Consider the following 22260-nt stretch of genomic DNA (forward strand, 5'->3'; position numbering starts at 1 on the left):
GACAATGCCAGAATTGGATGAACTTTCATTAGTGTCATCTACAGATCCCAATGAAAGTGTAGATGACAAGAATTCTAGACCATCTACTCCTGAAGTAAAAGAAACTACAACAACTGATCAAAAACAGGCTGTGTTGAGTGTCGATGTATCTCAGGCAAATAGGCAAGCTTTCAGTCCATCCCCTACTAATGAGTCAGAGGGTAGTCTATCGCCAAATAAAGAAAGAGAATTGGAAATCAGGGCACTTATTGAGATGGGTTTGAGTAATGATGAACCTAAAGAAAGCAAGTGGGATTCAAGTGCCTCCAAATTTGATGGCATGGAATCAAACCCCAAACCTTCTGGCACTGCTGCTAGTTCTGCTATACCAAATGATAGTAACCTTGTTCCAGATAAGCAAATGAATACCAGACCTGCTCAATCAGGATATTCTGCATTAAAACTTGCGTCATCCCAAGAGGGAGACACACTGATGTCTCCACAGCAGTTCTCTGGAGGGCGTGGTCGCATATCTAGAGCTAAAGGTGTTATTACTGGCAAATCGCCACAGAGAGCAGGTAACAGTAATAATAATGGCTTCACTCAAGACAACAAAGATTTAAGAACACCACAGGAGTTTCAAAAAGTGTTTACTCCAATAGGGAATAATGGATGGAATTCAAAGCAGGACATGGGTAGGTCTCAACAAGGATATCACAAAGGAAACCAGAGTCACTCTTCTCAGCATCAGATGGCCTCTTCTCATCACAAAGTTGATGGAGATGAAGAAGATTGGGGTTAATGTGCTAGATACTCCATAGTCCCTGTACCTTGTATCAAAATATCAGATGCAAGACTTGTTGAATGTAAAATGTAAGTCAAAGTATGTCTACTAATGTGAATGCTAAATACACTTTATTTTATCTGTGAAGAAGTTGAATTCATATCAATCAGAGCTGTTGAGAAGAATTTAATCTTTCCTTAGAGAAATCCTTATCAATCAGAGTGCTGAGCTTCAATATATGCTAGCAGGTGTCAAACTCAACCTGGTAAGGAATTGGCAAAGATTAAATTTTACTCATCATATCTAGAGTACCAAGTAGTTTTCAAATCTAATCAAAGCTGTTGTTTAAGCCATTACATTAATTCTAAGAAAGTATGCTGCAAGTTTTTTGTTACTAACATTTAATAAATTACAAATAGATAGTTTCAACTGTATGTGATGGTTGTATTCTTAAAACCAAAACTTGTGTTAGCATTGGAGTAATGTCATGTGGTATATATATTGGAATTAAGATATTTGTTCTTACAAAGTTATTATCTGCCGATAATTGGTGCTTGTGGAAAACTACAGACAAAGAGGCTGTTACTCCTTTGCCAACACATTGAGAGAGAAAAGGGTTTTACAGTGTGTAGTATTAAGCTGTACATTTGAATAACATAGACATGTAAATAGGTAGCAACATTATGTGATGTTGACGTATGTCGGATTGTCGGTACATGATTAAGTGAAAATAAATAAACATGCATTGCACAGTAGGAGATGTCAAGCTTGCCAAGCAATCTACTGCAGTGTTCTATTTTTGTGTGTCTTTATCAGATGTTTTGTTAGTTCAGGCAAGTTCAGCCATTTGTTGCCAAACTTAATTTTGACAGCTGAAAGAATTTCAGGAAGCATGAGTTGGGATAGCATGTCAAATGTTAAGGCATATCATACAAAAAAACTCTTGCTTGGTCACATCCTGTATGGCTCTGTAGCATTCATAAGCTGACAAAAGGTTAAATTGATGTATTAAAACTTGTGTGTGATGAAAGCAATAGTGTTTACTACTCATCTTTTGACATTTTGAGTTGTCAGATATGGGTCACAATCATTTACAATGATTTGGAATGGTTTTTATGTGCCCAAACCCTACATGTATGTCATTTGTTACGATTACAAGCATTGGAAGTGAGTGCATTGTAAGTCTTTCATAAACATATTGTCTCCTGATGAAGATTCTGTTTTTTGTTAAAATTTGCTGTAATTTTGAAATTTACAAGCTTTAATCAAATTTGTGAAATATTTGCAAATCACTATTGCGTCTCAATAAGGCTAAGAAAAAATAAAGAGTTGTCTCTCAATTTTACATGCATGGCTATGTGAAATCAATTTTACCTATGTGACAAACCCATTTTGGAAATTGGGGGTTGTCAGAAAAAAATGAAAAGGAAAAAAGAAGCGGGCTAAAAAAAAAGTGGGATAAAACAATCAAATATGATATCCCACCACATTTTGCATAGGAATGAAAAGCATGGCATATACTTTATTGACAAATATTTGAGAGGCAATTCTTTTCTTTTCTTGGCCTAATAATTGACTGTTGTTAAATATATTTTGTACTTCGTTGTTTTAACTATAATTTATGTTAATATGTTTATTGTAAGTTTTAACAAGTATTTATGTTTTTGTAGAGGTATTAGTTTCAAATATCCATGTATCAATGAATAGTTAGTTCATCCGTGTTTTATGTTGCTTAAATACAATCAGTTTGTTATTTTACTACATTTTGTACATACAGACTGTCCCAAAGCTATCAACCATTTTCACCCTGATGTGGCAGTGAAGTCAGTGCACCTTTCATTTAGGCGCAACTTCAAATAGCTAACTTTTGCTCAAAACGCTAGCAATATGCATGCGCATGCTTAAGGACGCCCACATATATACGTGTGTGAAACAGCTGCCTCAATGTGTTGACGTTACTGCCACATCAGGGTGAAATATGGTAGAGTACCCATCAGTGCGACAGTTTCCATTGACAAAATTGGACATACATATACCATAAGGTTTTTAAACAGCAACTGTTGTGATATGTCCTGATACTAGTCATTTTGAGACAGTATGTATAGCATACACTGAATGTTCAAGTTTAATTAATGGTGTTTGTAAAATGGCTCAAAATATGCACATGCTATAATTGAAGACCGTATTAAAAAGACTAGTTTGCGTCTGACATCAGGGCAAAGGCGCGGCATGATTGGTTGCTGACTTGCACAGTACAGCATTATTGGTTTGGTTGACAGGATGTCATACGTTATAGACATTGTGTAAAGTAAAGACTCAAATTAACATGTGAAGCAAGTTGTGTTAAATATACATTTTGGGGGGTTTTAACTTATTGTTTAGTAGATTCTTTAGTAGTTAACAATTTAGATTTATTCACTACATACCAACTTTACTAAACAAAAGGAAATAAGTAGCTTTTAATGAGGATGCAACATATTTTGATGTATTGTAATATTATGAACCATGTTGTAGATTAGACAACTTATATTTTAATTAGTAGCTGTTAGTAGTAATTGATAACTTTCACACCAAAAGTAAGGATTCTTCACATGGGTTACTAATCATTGTCATTGTGTAGCAGTTAATTTGTTCCACATGTCTTCAAGGCACAGAAGCTATTAATTTGGTTTCTGTAAAATGTGTTGTAAGAGCAAAGTAGATATTCACAAGAACTTGCCCATTAAAGACATGATGAGAACTAATTGGTCATTGGGAATGAAATGTTTTTTAAAACAAAAGTTTGATCACTCTAAAAACTAACATTAAATTAGTTTCTGCATGTTGTATACCTACCTACATGAAGTCTTCATTTAGTGACATACAGGTTTTGTGTTACTTGATCCATAGCACCCACTGGAGCTGAGAGTAACACTAGTGACATGGAATCCTTGGACAAAAGACACACTGAGCCAACCAGTGAACAAGGTGCTTCCAAGAAGGATTCTCAGGTCAGTATTGATGCGGAACTGATAAGCAAACATACTGTTGTGAAGTCTTATAGCCAAGCTGACAATGATGAACAATTGTTGGATGATAGCAGCAGTATGGATTTGTACAACATTACCAATGATGAGTCGGTTAAAGATATCAAAGATCATGAGAACGTAGTACAATCTGAGTCCACATTTGAGTCCCAACCAGAAGATAGCAAAGATCATGAGAACATAGTACAATCCGAGTTAACATGCGAGTCACAACTAGAAGGTAGCAAAGATCATGAGAACGTAGTACAATCTGAGTCCACATATGAGTCGGAACCAGAAGATGGCAAAGATCATGAGAACATAGTACAATCCGAGTCAACATGTGAATCACAACCAGAAGATAGCAAAGATCATAAGAACATAGTACAATCTGAGTCCACATTTGAGTTGCAACCAGAAGATAGCAAAGATCCTGAGAACATAGTACAATCTGAGTCTACATGTGAGTTACAACCTGAAGATAGCAAAGATCATGTGAACATAGTACAATCTGAGTCTACATGTGAGTTACAACCTGAAGATAGCAGAGATCATGAGAACATAGTACAATCTGAGTCTACATTTGAGTCACAACCAGAAAATAGCAAAGATCATGAGAACGTAGTACAATTTGAGTCCACATTTGAGTCACAAACGGAAGATAACAAAGATCATGAAAACATAGTACAATCCGAGTCAACATGTGAGTCGCAACCTGAAGATAGCAAAGATCATGAGAACATAGTACAATCCGAGTTAACATGTGAGTCACAACCAGAAGATAGCAAAGATCATGAGAACATGGTACAATCCGAGTCCACATTTGAGTTGCAACCAGAAGATAGCAAAGATCCTGAGAACATAGTACAATCTGAGTCTACATGTGAGTTACAACCTGAAGATAGCAAAGATCATGTGAACATAGTACAATCTGAGTCTACATGTGAGTTACAACCTGAAGATAGCAGAGATCATGAGAACATAGTACAATCTGAGTCTACATTTGAGTCACAACCAGAAAATAGCAAAGATCATGAGAACGTAGTACAATTTGAGTCCACATTTGAGTCACAAACGGAAGATAACAAAGATCATGAAAACATAGTACAATCCGAGTCAACATGTGAGTCGCAACCTGAAGATAGCAAAGATCATGAGAACATAGTACAATCCGAGTTAACATGTGAGTCACAACCAGAAGATAGCAAAGATCATGAGAACATGGTACAATCCGAGTCAACATGTGAGTCGCAACCTGAAGATAGCAAAGATCATGAGAACATAGTACAATCTGAGTCAACATGCGAGTCGCAACCTGAAGATAGCAAAGATCACGAGAACATATTACAATCTGAGTCAACATGTGAGTCAGAACCAGAAGTTTGGAATCCAATGTATATGGATGATGAAACTTACTCTGAAAGTACTGACTGGGCTGATGATGTTTCGGTTGAAGCAGAAGTGACGTCTGAGAACCAAGAGGCTTATAATATAGCTATTGCAGACCTTGGTGGTGAAGGCTATGGAGAAGCTACTACTGATGACTATACTATACATACAACTCAACCACCAGGTGCTTATCCAAAACATTCCCCAAGTCTTGAAGATAAACTTCTGGATTTGAAAATAACTGTTCACCAAAGTACTCAATCATCAAATGAGCAAGAAAGGAAAGTTATTATGCAGCCTAATTCTGACTTACATTGTGCTGGCGATAGCTTAAATGCAAGATATAGTCCAAGACAGTCCACTGGCATGTATGATTATGGTGATGCACCATATGCTACAGAAGTCACCATGAGTAAAGAAATGGGTCTACAGCAGGAACATCATAGACCTCCAGATGCATATGATAGGACTCAATATGGCTATGACATGTATGAGGATGGTGGTGGTGAAGAATGGGTCCAGTATAATACTTCACCTGAAGAAGGCAAAGAAGCTGCACCTCCAGATCCAACTGCATGGTTTGATGAAAAAATAGATCCTATGCTTGTCAGGCATACATACTGTGGTCCCCCTCCCCAGTTCAAGTCAAGTAAGCCTCGAGGGGCAAGAGATTCCCAAAACCCTGGCCCAGGCTCAGTAGTAAGCTGTGTATTTTGTGGCAGTATTCAGCACCGCAGCAGAGAATGTAAAACTGTCAAGAAGTATGCACCATCTCTGCATGTGGAGCCTAAACCTCCAGAGCAAAAGGAGGACATACAACCAAAGCTAGAATCCAAATTTGGGGAGCTTGTTCATTGCACTCATTGTGGCAAAGTTGGGCATGTTAGTTACAACTGCCCTGAAAGAGACAAGAGGCCTTACAATTTCTTTAACAGAAACTATAATTACTAGTTGCTTTGTAAAATGTTGACGTAACAAGCAGAAGCGTTTTATTTGGTTTTGTTTTTACTTTCTTTGTTGTATTAAGTTGCATCTTTTCGTAGTTTTCATACTCTTTCATTTCATAATTAACCACCACCAAATTACTTAATTGTTTAATAGCAGACAAAAAACTTGCCTGCAATCCTGTTTCCTTGTGAATGGTATTGTTTGATTTTGGGATGTTCCAGTACTTAACTCTACTTTTAACAAGTGTAATATCGGCAGCAATGTTTTAATAATGAGGTCACCGTCAGAGTAATAAGTAATGTAACTTTTAAAATATCATTTTTGTACAACAATCTGGTATGTATCAGTCTTCAAATGTTGCAAAATTTGTTTTGTTTACAAGACAAAAAAAGTTAAATATTAGGTTTCTGTGATTTGCAATGAGGAAAATATTTGTGTGCATTAGTTACAGGTTTGATACATATTTGATTGGTATCAGTATAGAATGTGACATTTGTCAGAAGTGAAGATTTATTATTATTTGAGGTTGTAAAAGGCAAAATGATAGGCAACATTAGTAGCTTCAGATTAACAGAGTCTTTATTGCTTGTAAAGTACTGCTCATGCAGTGTTATGCAGATTTTAGTTTGTGTGTATTTTACAACAGAACCTTTGAGAAAATAATTTGTTTATACTACATTCCATGCATCAAGCAGCTTGTTGGTTCATATATTGAGTCATTTGTGAAGTCAATGTGAGAATGTATGGTATACAGATAGCTAGCAATAAAGTAGTTTGATGTACTGAAATGGTAACTTGGAAGTAATGTAGGGATTATTGAAACTATTGTGAAATGGAAGGTTTAAAAGTGAACCCATTTTGTATCTGAAGTTTTTTTGAGGTAAATTATCTCAAATAGGAGATACATGTAAAGTAGTATGGAAACTTTTATGTTTAAAAAGACTTAATACACAATTCTGGTTAAATTTTAATTTGGTTATTCTTTGTCAAATATTATAAAATATTATTCTGGTCATTTAAGCTAGACTAATGAGGTAAAATGAAAGAAAACTCAATTCTATCTTAGCCACTTAACTGCGGTGTTCTATGGGGGATTTTAAAGTCATAATATGACTTTAATTCAAACTTGCTCTGTTGTTCTAAAACACATCAATTTGACTGAATCCTATTTGGAATAAGTTGAAACATGGTAAACATTACAAATATGCCAAAAAATCAGGTGTGAAAAACTCATTTTAAAATATTGTACACATAGCTCTAAGGATGATCTGCATGATATTGACTTACTGAGTTGTAAAATGAGTATGTGGACATTTGTAATACAATGAAGTCAACAGGTATTCCAACATGTATCACGTATATTCCTTAAACAGATAGCCAACCTTTTTGGAACTGAGAGCTACTGTGCAAAGTTCACATAGTTTGAAGGACCACATACAGTATTATTACCAATATTTGTAAGGATGCTTTGTAGGCCACATTGGATATTTTTGAGAGCCACGTGTGGCACGTTGGTCACCCATGCCGTAAATGTTTCTATGACTTATGACTTACAATACAACATGGATTATGTTGGAGAATGTTACTTCCAGTGAGTGTTTTGATATAATTTGTTAAAGGATTGAAACAAGTAATTGTATTACAAGAGCAATGTGTGATGTAACAGGTTGACATGGCCAGTATTATTTCTCTTTTATAAGTAATTGATGTATCCATATGTGTATTATCAACATAGTAAAATGCAATTGAGCATTTCTATGAAAATCAATGTCAGTTTAATTAAGGCATGGCTTTAGGCATGCAGGCAATAAGAGTTAAAATTTGAGCTGAAAGTAGGAACAAATTTATCTTGAATAAAGGAGAAAGTAGATGAGTTAGCAGGACATTAAATGAGATATATGATTTATGAAACTGTTTTAGATAGAATGCTACAAGGTTGGGTGGTATTTAAACATGGAACTAACAGGTCCAAATGTTATTTGTAAAAGTTAGGTAATTTAGAAATATTTTAAACTGACTATAATGTGTCTTTGCTTGTTTTTGTCATCTTATATTCTTTATTGATAAGAGCAAGAATTAAACTGTTTTTTAATTTTGACAAATTTGATGATTAATTATTAAGAAGTTTTGTAATTTCAGGTGCTAAAAGAAATGTTTTTATACTAGTAACTCTGCCTAACTAAAAAATGAGTAGGTATTTGAATTTTTCATAATTTGCATTATTACTTTGATAGGTGTATTATGACTGATGATTAAAGACAGTGTTTTTGTGTTGATGTTTTCTAAATCAAACTTGAAACCATATCAAAGATTATCAGAGAGCTTTCAGTAAAAATGATTGAGGTGATAAAAGATGCAAAATAGTAAATTGCTAATCCTGCTCTAAATCTAAAACTATGTAATCAAGAAATACTATTTTGAGACCATGTAAAAGTAAGATGAGACAAATTTTTTGTGGCAAAAACACAATTGTCACAATTTTGAGTTTTCAGTAATGAGGTAGATCCAAAGGGTACCTACTCCGCCATGTTTGTGTGTTGCTTATGCAGGGCAAGTAATGTACCTCCAGGCAGTTTCGCTAAGCACCCAATAAACTTGAGTACATAAACCTCTGTAATACTCAATATTAAAGATGCAAATTATTATTGCAGTTTTTGGGGCTCATGCTAAAAAACGCATATGGTATTGCCTTCCATGAGTGACAAACCAAAATGGCAGCTTTACCATGACATTACACACAGCAATTTTGAGTTGGTACTCTTTGGGTATATTCTCTTTTTTTCAGTATTATATTATGTCACTGAAATTTAAAGTGCCCAAAGATCATTTCTGATTTGTTATGGGTTGTCATGGTGAAATAGTAAGACATCTGGTGTGATACTTGGAAGATGTATCATACCATAAAACTTGTCAAATCAGTTGGGAAACTTAGATTATGTAGAGGCCTTGTTATAAACAGTGGTTATGTAAAAATGTTTGTTTTAACCATTCCAATTTATTTTGTTAACAATAAAACATAATAAGTAAACCGTCCAAACATAGTGTAGTTGATGTGTTCATTTAATTGTGTTCAACTAGTAAATCTGCAGCAAAGGTTCCCAACCTGTAGGGCCTGACCCAAAAAGGGTCGCAAGCTAAAGAATTGGGGTACTAGTACATGGCAGGTGGAAAGTACAAATGACTGTCTAATGCCACCTTGGTTTGATTTTACAGTATTGATAATTTGGGATTTCAACATCGTCTGTTGAGATTTTGAGTAACAACTTTCAAATGGGAAGCCATCTATAGGTCCCCAAATACTTTTTAAAAGAAATAAAAAATATTTGATGAAATGCAAACACGTAAAAAGATCTCTAATCTTTTTACATTTTGTAAGATATTTTTGACTTCAATTTTAAAAAGTATTAGGGGGAACTTTGAAGTTGTGGACTCTATATTTTACCGTAAAGATTCGTTTAATAGGGCATGTGGGCTCCTTTGTCTTGGGGTAAATTTCATATACCAATAGAGAGCTCCCTCTGAAAATCCCAACAACAATAAAGAACCTGTGCCCTTATTTGCTGGTGGGATTTTTATGGGAGGCTCTTTTAGTTTGTGCCTAATATTCCAGTTATGTCAAGGGAGCTTGTGTGCGCCATTAGGTGAATCTTTACGGTATATTCATGTGTATCCTATTTGGTCACAATATTGCTTTATTCTGTAAAGCTTGGATGTTTGGTTAGTCTCGCATCATCTATCACTGGTCTAGTTTACAACATTCAACTTGCAATAACATCCTGGGATCGACTCTGGGTGTTCCTGCATTTGAAAACTAAGTTAAGGCCAGAGTAATGGAAGACACATTCGTTCACGCCCGAATTTGAGATTTCTTGATATTTATCAACACTAAGATGTATTCTTTCACTTGAAACTGATAAAATACAACTTGCTAACATGTACTCGTATTTTTGCTTGATTTGTTTCACTCTTTTCAACTCTAAAAAGTCACATGGCTCATGACAGCTTAGTAAATTGGCGGGAAATAATGAGTCAGAAATGCGCGAATGCGAAATATTTTGATTACACGCGCGATTCGCTTAGCGTGACGCAACGCAACTCTGCGCGTATGTCCAACGCAGTCTAGGCGCATTCGGTTTGTTGTTCACGCCAGCAAATGTGGTGTAAACAAAACAAAAATTTGCAGTCAAAATGCCACTTAGATTTTTTAATTATTTTGAATTTTGGCGCACTGAAAGCAGACATTATAGATTTATTGGTGCAAAAAGATGCATATTTAGACCATGCACCAGATACAGCTTTTACAAGCGTGAAAGTCTTACCGTTTTAAAATATAAGGACGCTTTTGTGCATAATTTTGACATTTTTTACTAAAACGTCGATTTCTCAGAGTTCACTTTTGACAATATTGCACGATTTTTGTGACAAGATAACTCAAAAATATGCAAGCAAAAGGTAAACTTTTGCACTCTCGCTTTAGAGTACATCAAAGCCTAGGGAAGGTTTTCATTTTTTCAAAATATTTGTTTTAAACAAAAATATACACCATTCTGTCTGTGCAATTTTTAGCTTAATAGAGTGACAAAATTGCTTTTTTCACATGTTTTTTTCAATATTTCGAAAAAAGAGACAAATTTCAAAAAAATAAAAAACCTTCCCTAAGTTCATGTCTCTTCTTTATGAAAAGCTAACTGAATTTTTTTTACTCCGAACGGATTTTTTTCCAAGTTGTCACAAAAAAATTGGGGTAAAAAAGTGAATTTTTGAGATTTAAAAAAAAAACTCGAGATTTTTGAACAAATCTGACGTCACCATGAAATTCCTTGACTCATTTCCTTTCCAAAAATGTATAGTTTTACATACTTTTGACATACAATTCAGAAATAATGATGCTCAAAAAAGTCCATGTTCTCTCCCATTACACTGGCCTTAAGCAAGTCTCCAAGTAAGTCTAGTTCTAAGATCTAATGTTTAGAATAGCGCAAAGAATATGTAAGTATGACACAAAGTTAATCCCGGGTGTACACCGCTACTCAAGAAGGTCCTTTTATCAGGCAATCCACTATTCAGAAAACCGCCATATTTTGTTCAGATTATAATTGGCAAAGATTTACATTGTGAATTGATATAGAATCTTTAAGAATGCTATGCATGCATGTTGGGCATAGCACCTGCGCTAGTTGCACTTTATGTAATGCGCGACTTGAGTGCACCTATGTGAATTTACACAAGAGTAAATTGGGGAATTAATGTGTGTAGTAACTCTAACACTAACCCCAACTTGGGAGTGGACTGGATTCTGCAATTAAGCTTAATTTGACTGACAGGCCTTCTGACTATACCATTTTTCACCCCGATGTGGCAGTGACGCAAGTGCTTGTATCATTCGAAGTGTTGGCTTACACACACAATTGTTTTAAGATGACGCATAAAAATGCATACAAAACAGTTGCCTCAACATGTTGACATCACTGCCACATCGGGGTGAAAAATGGTATGGCAGGCCTCCTGAGTATCAAGTCATCTTAAAATTCAAGCCCACTAGTCAAACTAGTTCCAACCAGCGATTCTCTTAATTGTGGGCCTTCTGTATAACAAGTTTTCTGACTGAGGAGTGCCCCCTATCTTATGTCACATAATACACAAGAGGAAATGAAAAAGAACAAACAAGAGCATCTTAGAAGTTTTAAAATTTATTTTGTCATTCCATGTATACAAAAGGAACAACCTCCAATATATATAATATTGCACATAATTACCGTAATCATACAAATTAAATGTTAATGTTGTTCAGCGTTTTTGACACATTCAAGCAGATAACTGCAAAAAAATATGTTCAGTGTACAAAAAAAATAAAAACAAAATGTTACAAAACTTAATCAAACTCTGTCATCAACACAATACTCTATCAACCCTGCTCATTGCTACTGTGATAGCCTAAACAGACCCAAGCCAAGTAAGTAGTTAGTATTTGAATGCCATGGTATAATTCTGATCTCAGAAGAAATTGAAGCAAGCAAATCAAGACAAGTCCATGTGTGTGTTATTATTTCCCTGATAAAGATCTTGATATTCAGAGTGACAGTGAGCAAGCTGATCTTGATTCAAAAAGTAATAGAGTTATGGCACTTCCATGATTGTTAAATTATGTACACTTGACATAACTAATCAAATAAACCTAGTTGATATAACTGTGAGTATACTCTGGTATGCAAATATATGGGTACATATGTGTTGGATATGTTAAATTGGTAAATATTATGAATACTCAAGTAGAATTTGATAGAGCTGCCAAATCATATGCTATATCCTGTGTCCATTAGAAACCATTGTTCATTTCATTAGGAGAATGCAAGAATGTTGCAAGTGACATGGGGGAAAAAAAGGCACTAACAATGGTCTCAAATCCTGCTCATGGTTTGTGTTTCTTTGCTAAATAAGTTCCAACCAGAGGAGAATCTTAACTCCCTCTATATATACTGGCCCTGTATATTGGCGCCATCGGCTAAAGTTTCGGTTTATATAAGGCGGAAAAAATAAAGACTCATAACACTGTGTATTGATATAGAATGACATGCACGCAGTTGGGCGCAATGCCTACGCCAGTTGTGCGTTGCGTATTGCATGACTGGCGTACGCTTATGTGAATTTACACGAGCGTGAGTTGGGACTTAATTGACGCGCGCAGTAGCAAAGGCCAAATAATTTCCGCCTTATAAAACCCGAACAAACTGAAGCCAACAGCACTTGGAAACATGAAACGATTCTGTGTCAAATTTAATGATAAATACATCTTTGTGTCGCTCCTTTGACATAACCAATGTCGATCAATGAAGCATAACTTCGAATAGGGCAAACTGTGAGTGTCACGCACAGCCCTAATAAAGATGGTGGGTAGTCCTGATTTTCTTTCCCAATTCCTGTGTTATTGCAATACACTAACTTTAACCAGGTCTTGTCTTCTTAAAAGTGTACTCTTGTTTAGCATTTAATTGTTCTATTACCCAAAAAGTGCATTAGTAATTGACCGATTGGTTGGTCCAGCATGTTTTGTTTCATGCATAAGTTTTACAAATTTAACTTTATAACAGGATGCATGTTAAATATATATTTTAAAATTTTGTCTCAACAGTAAGCTTCGTTTCAGTCACTATTCTGGCAAAATAACATCCAGCAACTGATCAAGTTTATTTTTTTAATAAATCAAAAAATTCAAAACAATTATTGAAATAATGAATTTGGCACTTGGCAATCCAGAGTTGTTAATACCAATGGGAGAGTTGATGTGTTAGTAGGCTAGCTGTAAACACAGTAGCTGGTACAACCCTAACTAACTGGCATGTATGTTGCCAACCGTAAATATTTTCTGTGAAACATGTATGTGTATGCTGGTACAACCCTTACTAACTGGCATGTATGTTCCCAGCATACACATACATGTTTCACAGAAAATGTTTAAATGTCAGGTTATATAAAGGGTATAAAATGTTTTAATGCCATTCACAAAACGTTTTTGAAAACTCATATTTTGCAATGATGTTTGCCAAAAATAATTTGTAATAACATTTCGACAACACATGTAGTTGCATTATATTTTCAAATAAAACGTTTTTAGATGGAATGTTTTCTTGACTGTTATATAACCCAACATTTAAATGTTATTAAAAACGTTTTGACCATAAGTAAAACCAAACATGTTTATAACATGTTGTTTATAACGTTAATACTATTTTGTGTTGCTGGGTTGAAGAGATCAATGTCTGAGACAAGTTTAATGTTCGGTTGCCATGAATTCTGAAGATCAAAGACTGAACTAAAGAAGCTAAATATTTAGGTTACAAATGCATGCCTACAAGGTTCAGTTGTCCTTAAAGGAAATGAAGTTGCCAACATTTTCTTAAATATAATGCCCAAGATATATAACAAATCATACGCAAGCCATATCAGGGATATATTGCATGTACTTTTCTATGAATAGCCTACATTAAACCCCTTGTTGCAAGAGGTGGAAACCAGACAGCAGTATATCCCTCCTTGACTGTAGTATTTGTCAATTATGCTAGTCTTATATTACTGCATCCTTCATACATGTTCATACAAAAACTCATTTTGCGTAGACAAGAAAATAAATATTTGTTAGGCCACGTAATAAAATCATGTTTCTTGTACAGATAAAATAGGAACAAAATGGGACGGGCTTACTATTAACTTGTCCTACTTTCATGTTCATCAACTGGGGGTGCAGATAACTGTCAATCCCAGAGATTACTACAGACCGTGCATTAATAGTCAAAGTCCCTGTGCATTGTATGCTGTGAATTCTCGCATAAGGGCCGATTGTTCGATTGTGCCGTGTCCAACAATCCTTCACACCAGCATTTTGTGCCTTCACATTTACGCAATAGAGCGTTGCGTGTCTTTGCGATTACGCGATAGATCATAAAAATACACGGTAAATGCGTAGCAGTTTTGCCTATCGCATTTTATGGAACAATTAGCCCTCATTATTGGGTGATGCTGAGCCTTTGACTGCTTGTGCATGGGTTGTTATCTTTTTCCTCCATGGTCAATCCACAGTGAATCATAGTGAGCTCAATAAAGACCTTTTTAGGTTGTTTTTTGCTAGTTGTTTCTATTCCTAAATATTGTTATTTCTAGACCCTATCACAATTGTAAACAGCAGTAACAATGTTGCACCCCATGAAGCAGGTCGGTACAAGAAACATGATATATTTTAGTTGACCTTATGTAATGAACAGAATAGGAGACCAGACTTCAGGTTGCTTGTGTGCAGGTATTTACACATGCACAAACAAAGATAGCACACTTTACACCATAGGGAACACTTTGACAACACAGACTCTTTGAAGCCACGCATGTGTAAGCCTACAATATAACACAGCCTAACCCATCTGCCAAACAGACATAGACAATGCTAGACAAAACTCATGACAGCACATCTTATGACAAAATAATATAGCATAGTATCAAAGAATATTGTTCTATTAGATGCAATGATAAATATTGCAATTATATATTTGTGATATTTAAGTATGAAATATATCACACACATTACAAATGTCATTAACATAAATGCAACAACATAACAAAACTAAATTCAGTAAGTGCTGTTTACTGTTTGTACTCCATTTCAACCAGTGTTTTAACAAATGCAAGCAGATGCAACCTCACACCAAGAACATTTCCTATTTATTGTGAATCAATCATCATTTCTCTGCTTACCAAACAGACAACAGCTATGCAACTCCCAAATAGTGGGCTATTCCATTTGAAACCCAAATACCCCTATGGAACACATGACCTTAATCTCTCACACAAGGAGTGTGAATTTGAATTGGGTTACCTGAATGGGTGACTCCATTTGAAATCTACACCCCCTGTGTAGGAGATTAAGGCCATGCCCATTCATGGTAGATGTTAGAGATTCTGTGAGTTGTCCCATAAACTAACAAAAGAGTATTTTCCCAGAACCAACATGCACCAGAAAAAGTTTTTAAAAATCCTGCACAGTCTTTAAATGTTTGTTTTGTCTGTTTGATTAAAGTGTGCAGAATTTGATGAGATCTGCATCAATCACAGACAATGTTGTTCATGATTCTATATAATGAATGAAACACTCATCTCAATTGAAGGTATTATCTACTAGCACAATTTTTACCAAACCCTGTGTGATATTGGAGAAACATTGAGTTGTCATATAATCTAACATTCAATGACACATGCTATTGCCACTCATAGAATTCAATCCTGATTTGTCATTTTGGAACTAAAATTTACTTTCACATGATTTCACAATGATTCTAAGTGAGAGGATGTCATCAACCTTAGCCTTCAAACTTCCTATATGCTTTCTAAAATGCCAGTTATTGTTCACTTTAAAAAACGTGCCTATACTGTTTAGTCTAGACTGAAATTTTGTGTCCAACTTCAGCCATAAATCTGGATGTACCATTTTTGCCCACTTGTGTCCAAATTAACCTTTTGGCCGCATCTGTTTTGAAACATATTTTTAAGAACATCCAATGTGTAATCCTGTCACAATGGGACAGCAAGACACAGGGAGCTTGAGATTTACGCTATGGTCCATTACAAAATTTGCACACACATATTTTCCTGAATCTGGCACTTTTAGAATGCGATGTTTTTTCCAGCATCATGCAATAAACAATTAAACATGGGCAGTTTGTAGACAATATTTAGTCTATCCCCTGTGGGTATCCAAGATTTCTTGTGGCTATAAGACGTCTACCACTCTTATTTGAATTCTTTAGAATCAATTGAGTCTATAGTTTTCGGCAAGGTTCTTCAGCGGTGTCGATTTGGAGCTGTTTGTAGCGTAAACATGAAACTGGGGTTCCGATTGGAAAATAGAATCAACATCATCATCACACAGGCACCTCATTCATTGATCAAGCTGTGCAATATTGCACAGGCGTGACCTTTTTCTTTTGCTCGATAATCAGGAAGAGCAGTCGGACATAGCTCAGGGACCTTCCTGAATATTATAATTAGAAATTGGCCTCATAGCCTCCTTCAAATTGGTGCATATCAGTTTGTTCAGTAGTACAGGTACAGCAAACTTGCCATTCAGGTTATTTACTGCGTTGTAATTTATAAATTCTTTTTATTTTATTACATAAAATTTTAGCTTTATGTCATTGACGCTGCTGATTGACCCTCATAATAACTTCCAGCTGTATTTTTCTTTAGTAACATAAATTCTTCTGTAACAACCTTAACTGTCTGCTCCATCTATTTAGAGCCTTCTCTATTCCACAATCCTATGGAATAAGTCACACATCCATTCCGTTTTAGAGTTGCATGCTGATTTCTGTTGCTGTCTGTGCTCATGTCCATGCAATAATAGTAGAGTTTTTAATGTGCTTGCGCTTTACTTGTTGGCCCTGTAACAAGTGCTTTGAGTTGTTTGAGAACCATGTCCATCAACTTCTTGCGATCTCTTTCATTCTTCTTGAAGGTTGGCAAGAATGTCTTCTTCTTTTCTGTGTCTTTCATCCTGGTAGTACAAAATATAGAAAGGAAAATGATACTGATTCTGGCTATGAAACATCATTTCATAACTTAAAAAAGAAATCTTTCCAATACATATTTTCCTTAACAGTCACCCTTGTATTGTCTAAACAAAGAACTGGGCAGTTGGAAAAAGTGCACACGTTTTATATGTCCAGGCCTGCTGACATGGAAGGGTTTGTCCTAATATTAGGCTTATTTCTCTAGCTTGGGTCTATGGTTATAAAAATATCTTATTCACAGTGAATAAGCTATAGTGCTAAAGCTCTCAAGTGAACAACATATGTGATACGATCAAGCAAAATGAGTCAGATGTCGGGAATACTGATTTTGAGATAATAGCCATTATAGTATTCAATTTTCTTTGTATTTTATTGTTCTGAGCAACACTAAACTGGTCATATCTCCAGAACCATATGTCTAATTATAATGGGATGTTCAGTAAAACGAAAATGGCCCATGCAATGAAATTGAAATATGACCTTAATCTTCTATACAGGGGGTGAGAATTTCAAAAGGGGTTACCTGAATGGGTGATCCATTTGAAATCTACACCCCCTGTGTAGGAGATTAAGGTCATTTCTTCCATATAGGGTGTATGGATTTCTAATGTGTATATTATACGGTGTGCAAAAAGTTCGTTCCGCCCTTATGCCTGGTTTGCCCCAAGCATATCATCACTATTATTGTTAGAGGGCCATCAGCTTTTGCCCTCAGGATTACTTGCTATGAATGTTCTTAAGGCACACATGGTATAACAATTCTCCAAGCATTTTGCATTTCTTGTAGTGTGGACAAACGTCTGTTTTGAGGAATTTAAAGGACCACAAACCTCAGATAATTTAAAGATGGTGTCCAAGAAAACCTGACAGTGGCTTGTCCAAGGAAAGAGAAATTGATCATATTGATAGAGAATGGAGGAAGAAAGGTCTTAACCCTATAGGGAAATTGTGGTCTATTCTAAAAGAAAGGTTTTTGTGAAACTTCTTATTGCAAAATCATAGCACAAATTGCAGAAAGAATCCAGAATGTATGGCCAAGCCTAGACAAGAATTTAAGGAATTTCTTGTGCCATTAGTGAACAGTATCTTGGGAAAGCGTGATTTGAAGGTGATCATGTGATTGACCACCAAGGGTACCATGACTTCAAATAATTTGGTTAAACATCTCTACTAATGTACCAAAATAACAAATAACAAAATATATCCTAAAATGTATAGAGGCTGTCAGCGTGACGTCACATGCCGCCATGTTGTGGGTACACGCTGTGATAGTCGTTCGATCTCCATGCGTGAACAGCAAAATCATCGCGTTGATGCGTGGTAACAACTGCGTGGCAAGCTGCGACCTGCGTGTAGTATCAGACGCATGAACACGCGTATCATTTGTACCCACAAGATGGCGAAAGGCTGACGGCCTCTATTGTGTAAGTTTAATTTTGAATACATTATAAATGCTTGGGGGTAGGGGCGGAACGAACTTATTGCACACGGTATATATGCAGAGAATAGTAATAACAATAACAATAATAATGGAATGGCCAATTTCACTTAACACATCTTATACTTCTAGACATTTTGAATTGTTACATTGCTTATAGGAATAAAGGAATGAAACATGCACTGGCTGAAAGAAAATTATTGAGAAGATTATGGGTTTTAGTTTAGTTAAGTTTCTATAGTGTAAATAAGAACTGTTTGTGTACCACAACTGATTAAGAAACAAAGCTTTATGCAGTCAGTGATGTCAGAGCCAATTTCATTGGGTGCAGCTTCATATTAAAAGTTTTCACTCAAAATGCTTTGCACACTCCTACACGTTTTTTAAGACGCTGCATAAATGTGCGCATAGAAACAGGTGCCTCAATGCATTGATATGACTGACTGCACTGGGCAATAAACACATTAGTATCAAATCGACTTACTTTTCCAAGATCGCAATAGCTGTGTGTGGATTGACCCTAGAGTACTTGCTGGTGCTCTGTCCATAATCAGCCAGATATGATGACCAATCCCACGCCATAAACAGGTCCAACAGCTGTCTCAACTCAAGGAATGTCATCTGAAGGGCACCCTCACGGAATCCTGGCACTGGCTCCGAGTTAGCAAACACTGAGAAAGACAGAACCAGTATTGATAGATGCACAAGTTCCACTACCAGTGATAAAACATTGATAAAATGGCAGTTAGAATGTTTCAGAAATTTCATCAGATCAAATATTTTGGTCATGCCTGCATGGATCCGCCCGCCACATGCAGCTAGCCAGCTTGCTCATTCCAACAGTCTGTCAAAGCGATTCAAAGAGCAGCTCAGGCAGAAACTTCACAATCATTTGTAATTGATCCAAACATTTCTGAAAACTTCTAACCCTTTTATCTAAGGGTTTTCCTTACAAAATTAACTCGAATAAGTCCGGGAATCTTGTATTATACTATATGTTATGTGATACAATCACAGAGTAAAGCTGTACACTACTGTAATAGTTGTATTTATTCAGTTAGCTTACCTGTCACAAGTGGCAAATACAAGATTGCCCAATTCCCTTGGATACAAACATGAAGGTAGTTTTAAAAGAACTAAAAGGATTTTGCTTTTTGAAGTAGTGATGTCATTACTTTATACCATCTCACCAATAGCAAGTATTTGTACTGTACAGAGTGGATTCACTATGTGTATATCATATGCAGAGAACAGTTGTTGTGCAATAGTTGTTCTCTGCTTATGACGATTACATAACTCCACATAGTGCATTGACACTGCACTTTAACAAAAATATACATGCAAGTGAAGGTTGCATGGCAATGCCATTTCGTGCAATTATTTGTGGTACCATCATTACAACGTTACACAGGCCTAATATTCAATACAGTGTTATCATTAGAGAGCTGTACCTTAATATTTGCACACAAAAAATTCAGCCCTGGTAAGATATTGTTAATCACTTGTGTGTATTAGTTAGAATAGCTAGCAAACACTTGTTAGTTTTTAAACTATCATTTTACAAGAAGCAAACTTATCAAGTTATAAAATTGCACTGGTAATTTTTGTTCATGACAAAGACATTAATCTGGCAGGCTGGCAAGATGCAAACCCTCAAAGTAGGACCTCTTATAATCTATGATATATCATGGCACACATTTAGTTAAATTTAGTTAAATTTGTCACATTTGCTCACCTTTTGACAGATTGAAATTATTGCTTCCCAACAAAATTTAATTTATTAGCCATGTTGGTTTGCTCTTTTCATAAACATGCCAGGCTTTACTGCCTTGCTGATAATGGCCAGTAAGAACTGCTTCTTCTCTACTTTGAACATAGCTTTGAAATAAGTCACATTGTCATGTGTGTATGACAGAATTCTATTCTATACCGATTTCCCTGATGTGGCAGTGATGTCAGTGAGCATTAAATTGAGGCGCAGCTTGAAATAGCAGGCGTTTGCTCTGGGGTATGCATGCACATGCTTAAAGATGCAGCTTGAAATAGCAGGCGTTTGCTCTGGGGTATGCATGCACATGCTTAAAGACGCCGCATAGACATGATAGATGCGCAAGAGAAACAACTGCCTCAATGCACTGAGGTCGCTGCCACATCAGGGTGAAAAATGGTATATAATTGTTGCATTTTGTTGCTTAAATTATGTGTCACATCTCTGAGATGTGGGGTTTTGTTATAGAATCTGTTGATAGTGCTTCTTTTGCAACTTTTGACTCCTGAGGGACCACATGCAATATCTGTCTCAAGAGTTTAAAACACTCCTAGGTTCTTTTGCATTCATTGAAAATCTACCAGTGGTTGCTGATACAACTTGGTTGGCCTCACATAACAACATTTGTCACTCAGTCTTAAATAGGCAGACAATATTGAATTACCAAGAGACACATGTACAGATGCAACTGAATGCAATGCAACATTGCATTATGATGACTTACATTCACACTGTATGACATCTAGACTGAACTGTTGAATAGCTCCCATTGATATGAACCTGACATTGTCATCCAGTAGGAATTCCATCAGTGATTGGGCTAGATGTTTGCAGGTTGATAGGCAGGCTGTCTGGGCTACTTTACCCTGAAAACAATACACAATAAAATAAGTTAATGGATCATGTAAAAAACAATATTAACTTTGTCTTTGTCATGGTCTTTATTAAATATCCATAAATTGATAAAGTACATGTACACAAAAAACGGAAGTGCTGCAATGAACTTGTCTTAATTTTATATTTTTATTTTGAAGATTTTTAAATTGGCCAACCTCATCTTGCATCCCATCTGTTTAAAACTATAACATTTAACAGATCCATTGACATTTGCAAACTTATCTTTACGTCTTTTAGCAGTATCAACCTGACTAAATGGCATGATCATAGACAGTTGTGATATTGAGCATCTTCAGATCTAACTTTGTTGACACTTGTTCAAGTACAACATTCCTTCAATCTGGAAGCTAATATTGGAAACCTTATGATATGTCTTATGTAATTTACTTGAATGAAACAATAACAATCATAATCAATACTTTCAATGAAAGTGAATGGAAAGATGAGTTTATTTTGCATTCAATTTGGGATGTCTATTTTTTCATCCAATTCCCAATTTGAAATGAGACAGAAGGAACACATGAATGAAGAACTCCTCTTGAATGGTGGGTATACATGTTTGTATCAGATGATGGCATTGAGCTCCAAGAAGAACTCCTCCTGAATGGTATACATGTTTGTACCAGATGATAGAATTGAGCTCCAAGAAGATGACAGCCTCTTCAGACACATAACCATTTGAACTTTGTTAAAATATCAAACACCAAAACTTTCAAGTATACTTTCAAAATGGATAGCAACAGTATGAAAAGTGCCACATGGATCTTTTCTGAGAAATATTCCCAGGAATTCAAGCATTTGAAATGTAGATCAAGACATGAAGGAAAAGCTACTTTGGTGTTAATGTCTCACAAGCCATGTGTGTGATATCATATGATATTTTTATAGTGTGACAGGTGAACAATGTAGCACATCAGGACTATGGGTTATTTCACCTGAAATACATACACCCCCATCCCCCTATGGAAGACATGACCTTAATCTCCCACACAGGGAGTGTG

The 22260-nt window shown here is 35.8% G+C and overlaps 1 protein-coding gene across 4 annotated transcripts in view; it reads right to left on the reverse strand.

Annotated features, from left to right (window-relative positions):
- Positions 1 to 11779: 11779 nt before the first annotated feature.
- Positions 11780 to 22260, reverse strand: part of LOC140149238 (exocyst complex component 6B-like) — a 51001-nt gene continuing 40520 nt past the window's right edge. For all 4 annotated transcript variants that reach the window (XM_072171470.1, XM_072171468.1, XM_072171467.1 and 1 more), the window contains 3 exons: positions 21087 to 21228; positions 19079 to 19265; positions 11780 to 17140 (listed from right to left, as the gene is read on the reverse strand). In XM_072171470.1, coding sequence (XP_072027571.1) covers positions 16999 to 17140; positions 19079 to 19265; positions 21087 to 21228 — 471 coding nt within the window. In that variant the 3' untranslated portion in view covers positions 11780 to 16998. The remainder of the gene's footprint in view (positions 17141 to 19078; positions 19266 to 21086; positions 21229 to 22260) is intronic.

This window comes from Amphiura filiformis, chromosome 3 (genome assembly GCF_039555335.1).
Source record: "Amphiura filiformis chromosome 3, Afil_fr2py, whole genome shotgun sequence".
NCBI lineage: Eukaryota > Metazoa > Echinodermata > Ophiuroidea > Amphilepidida > Amphiuridae > Amphiura > Amphiura filiformis.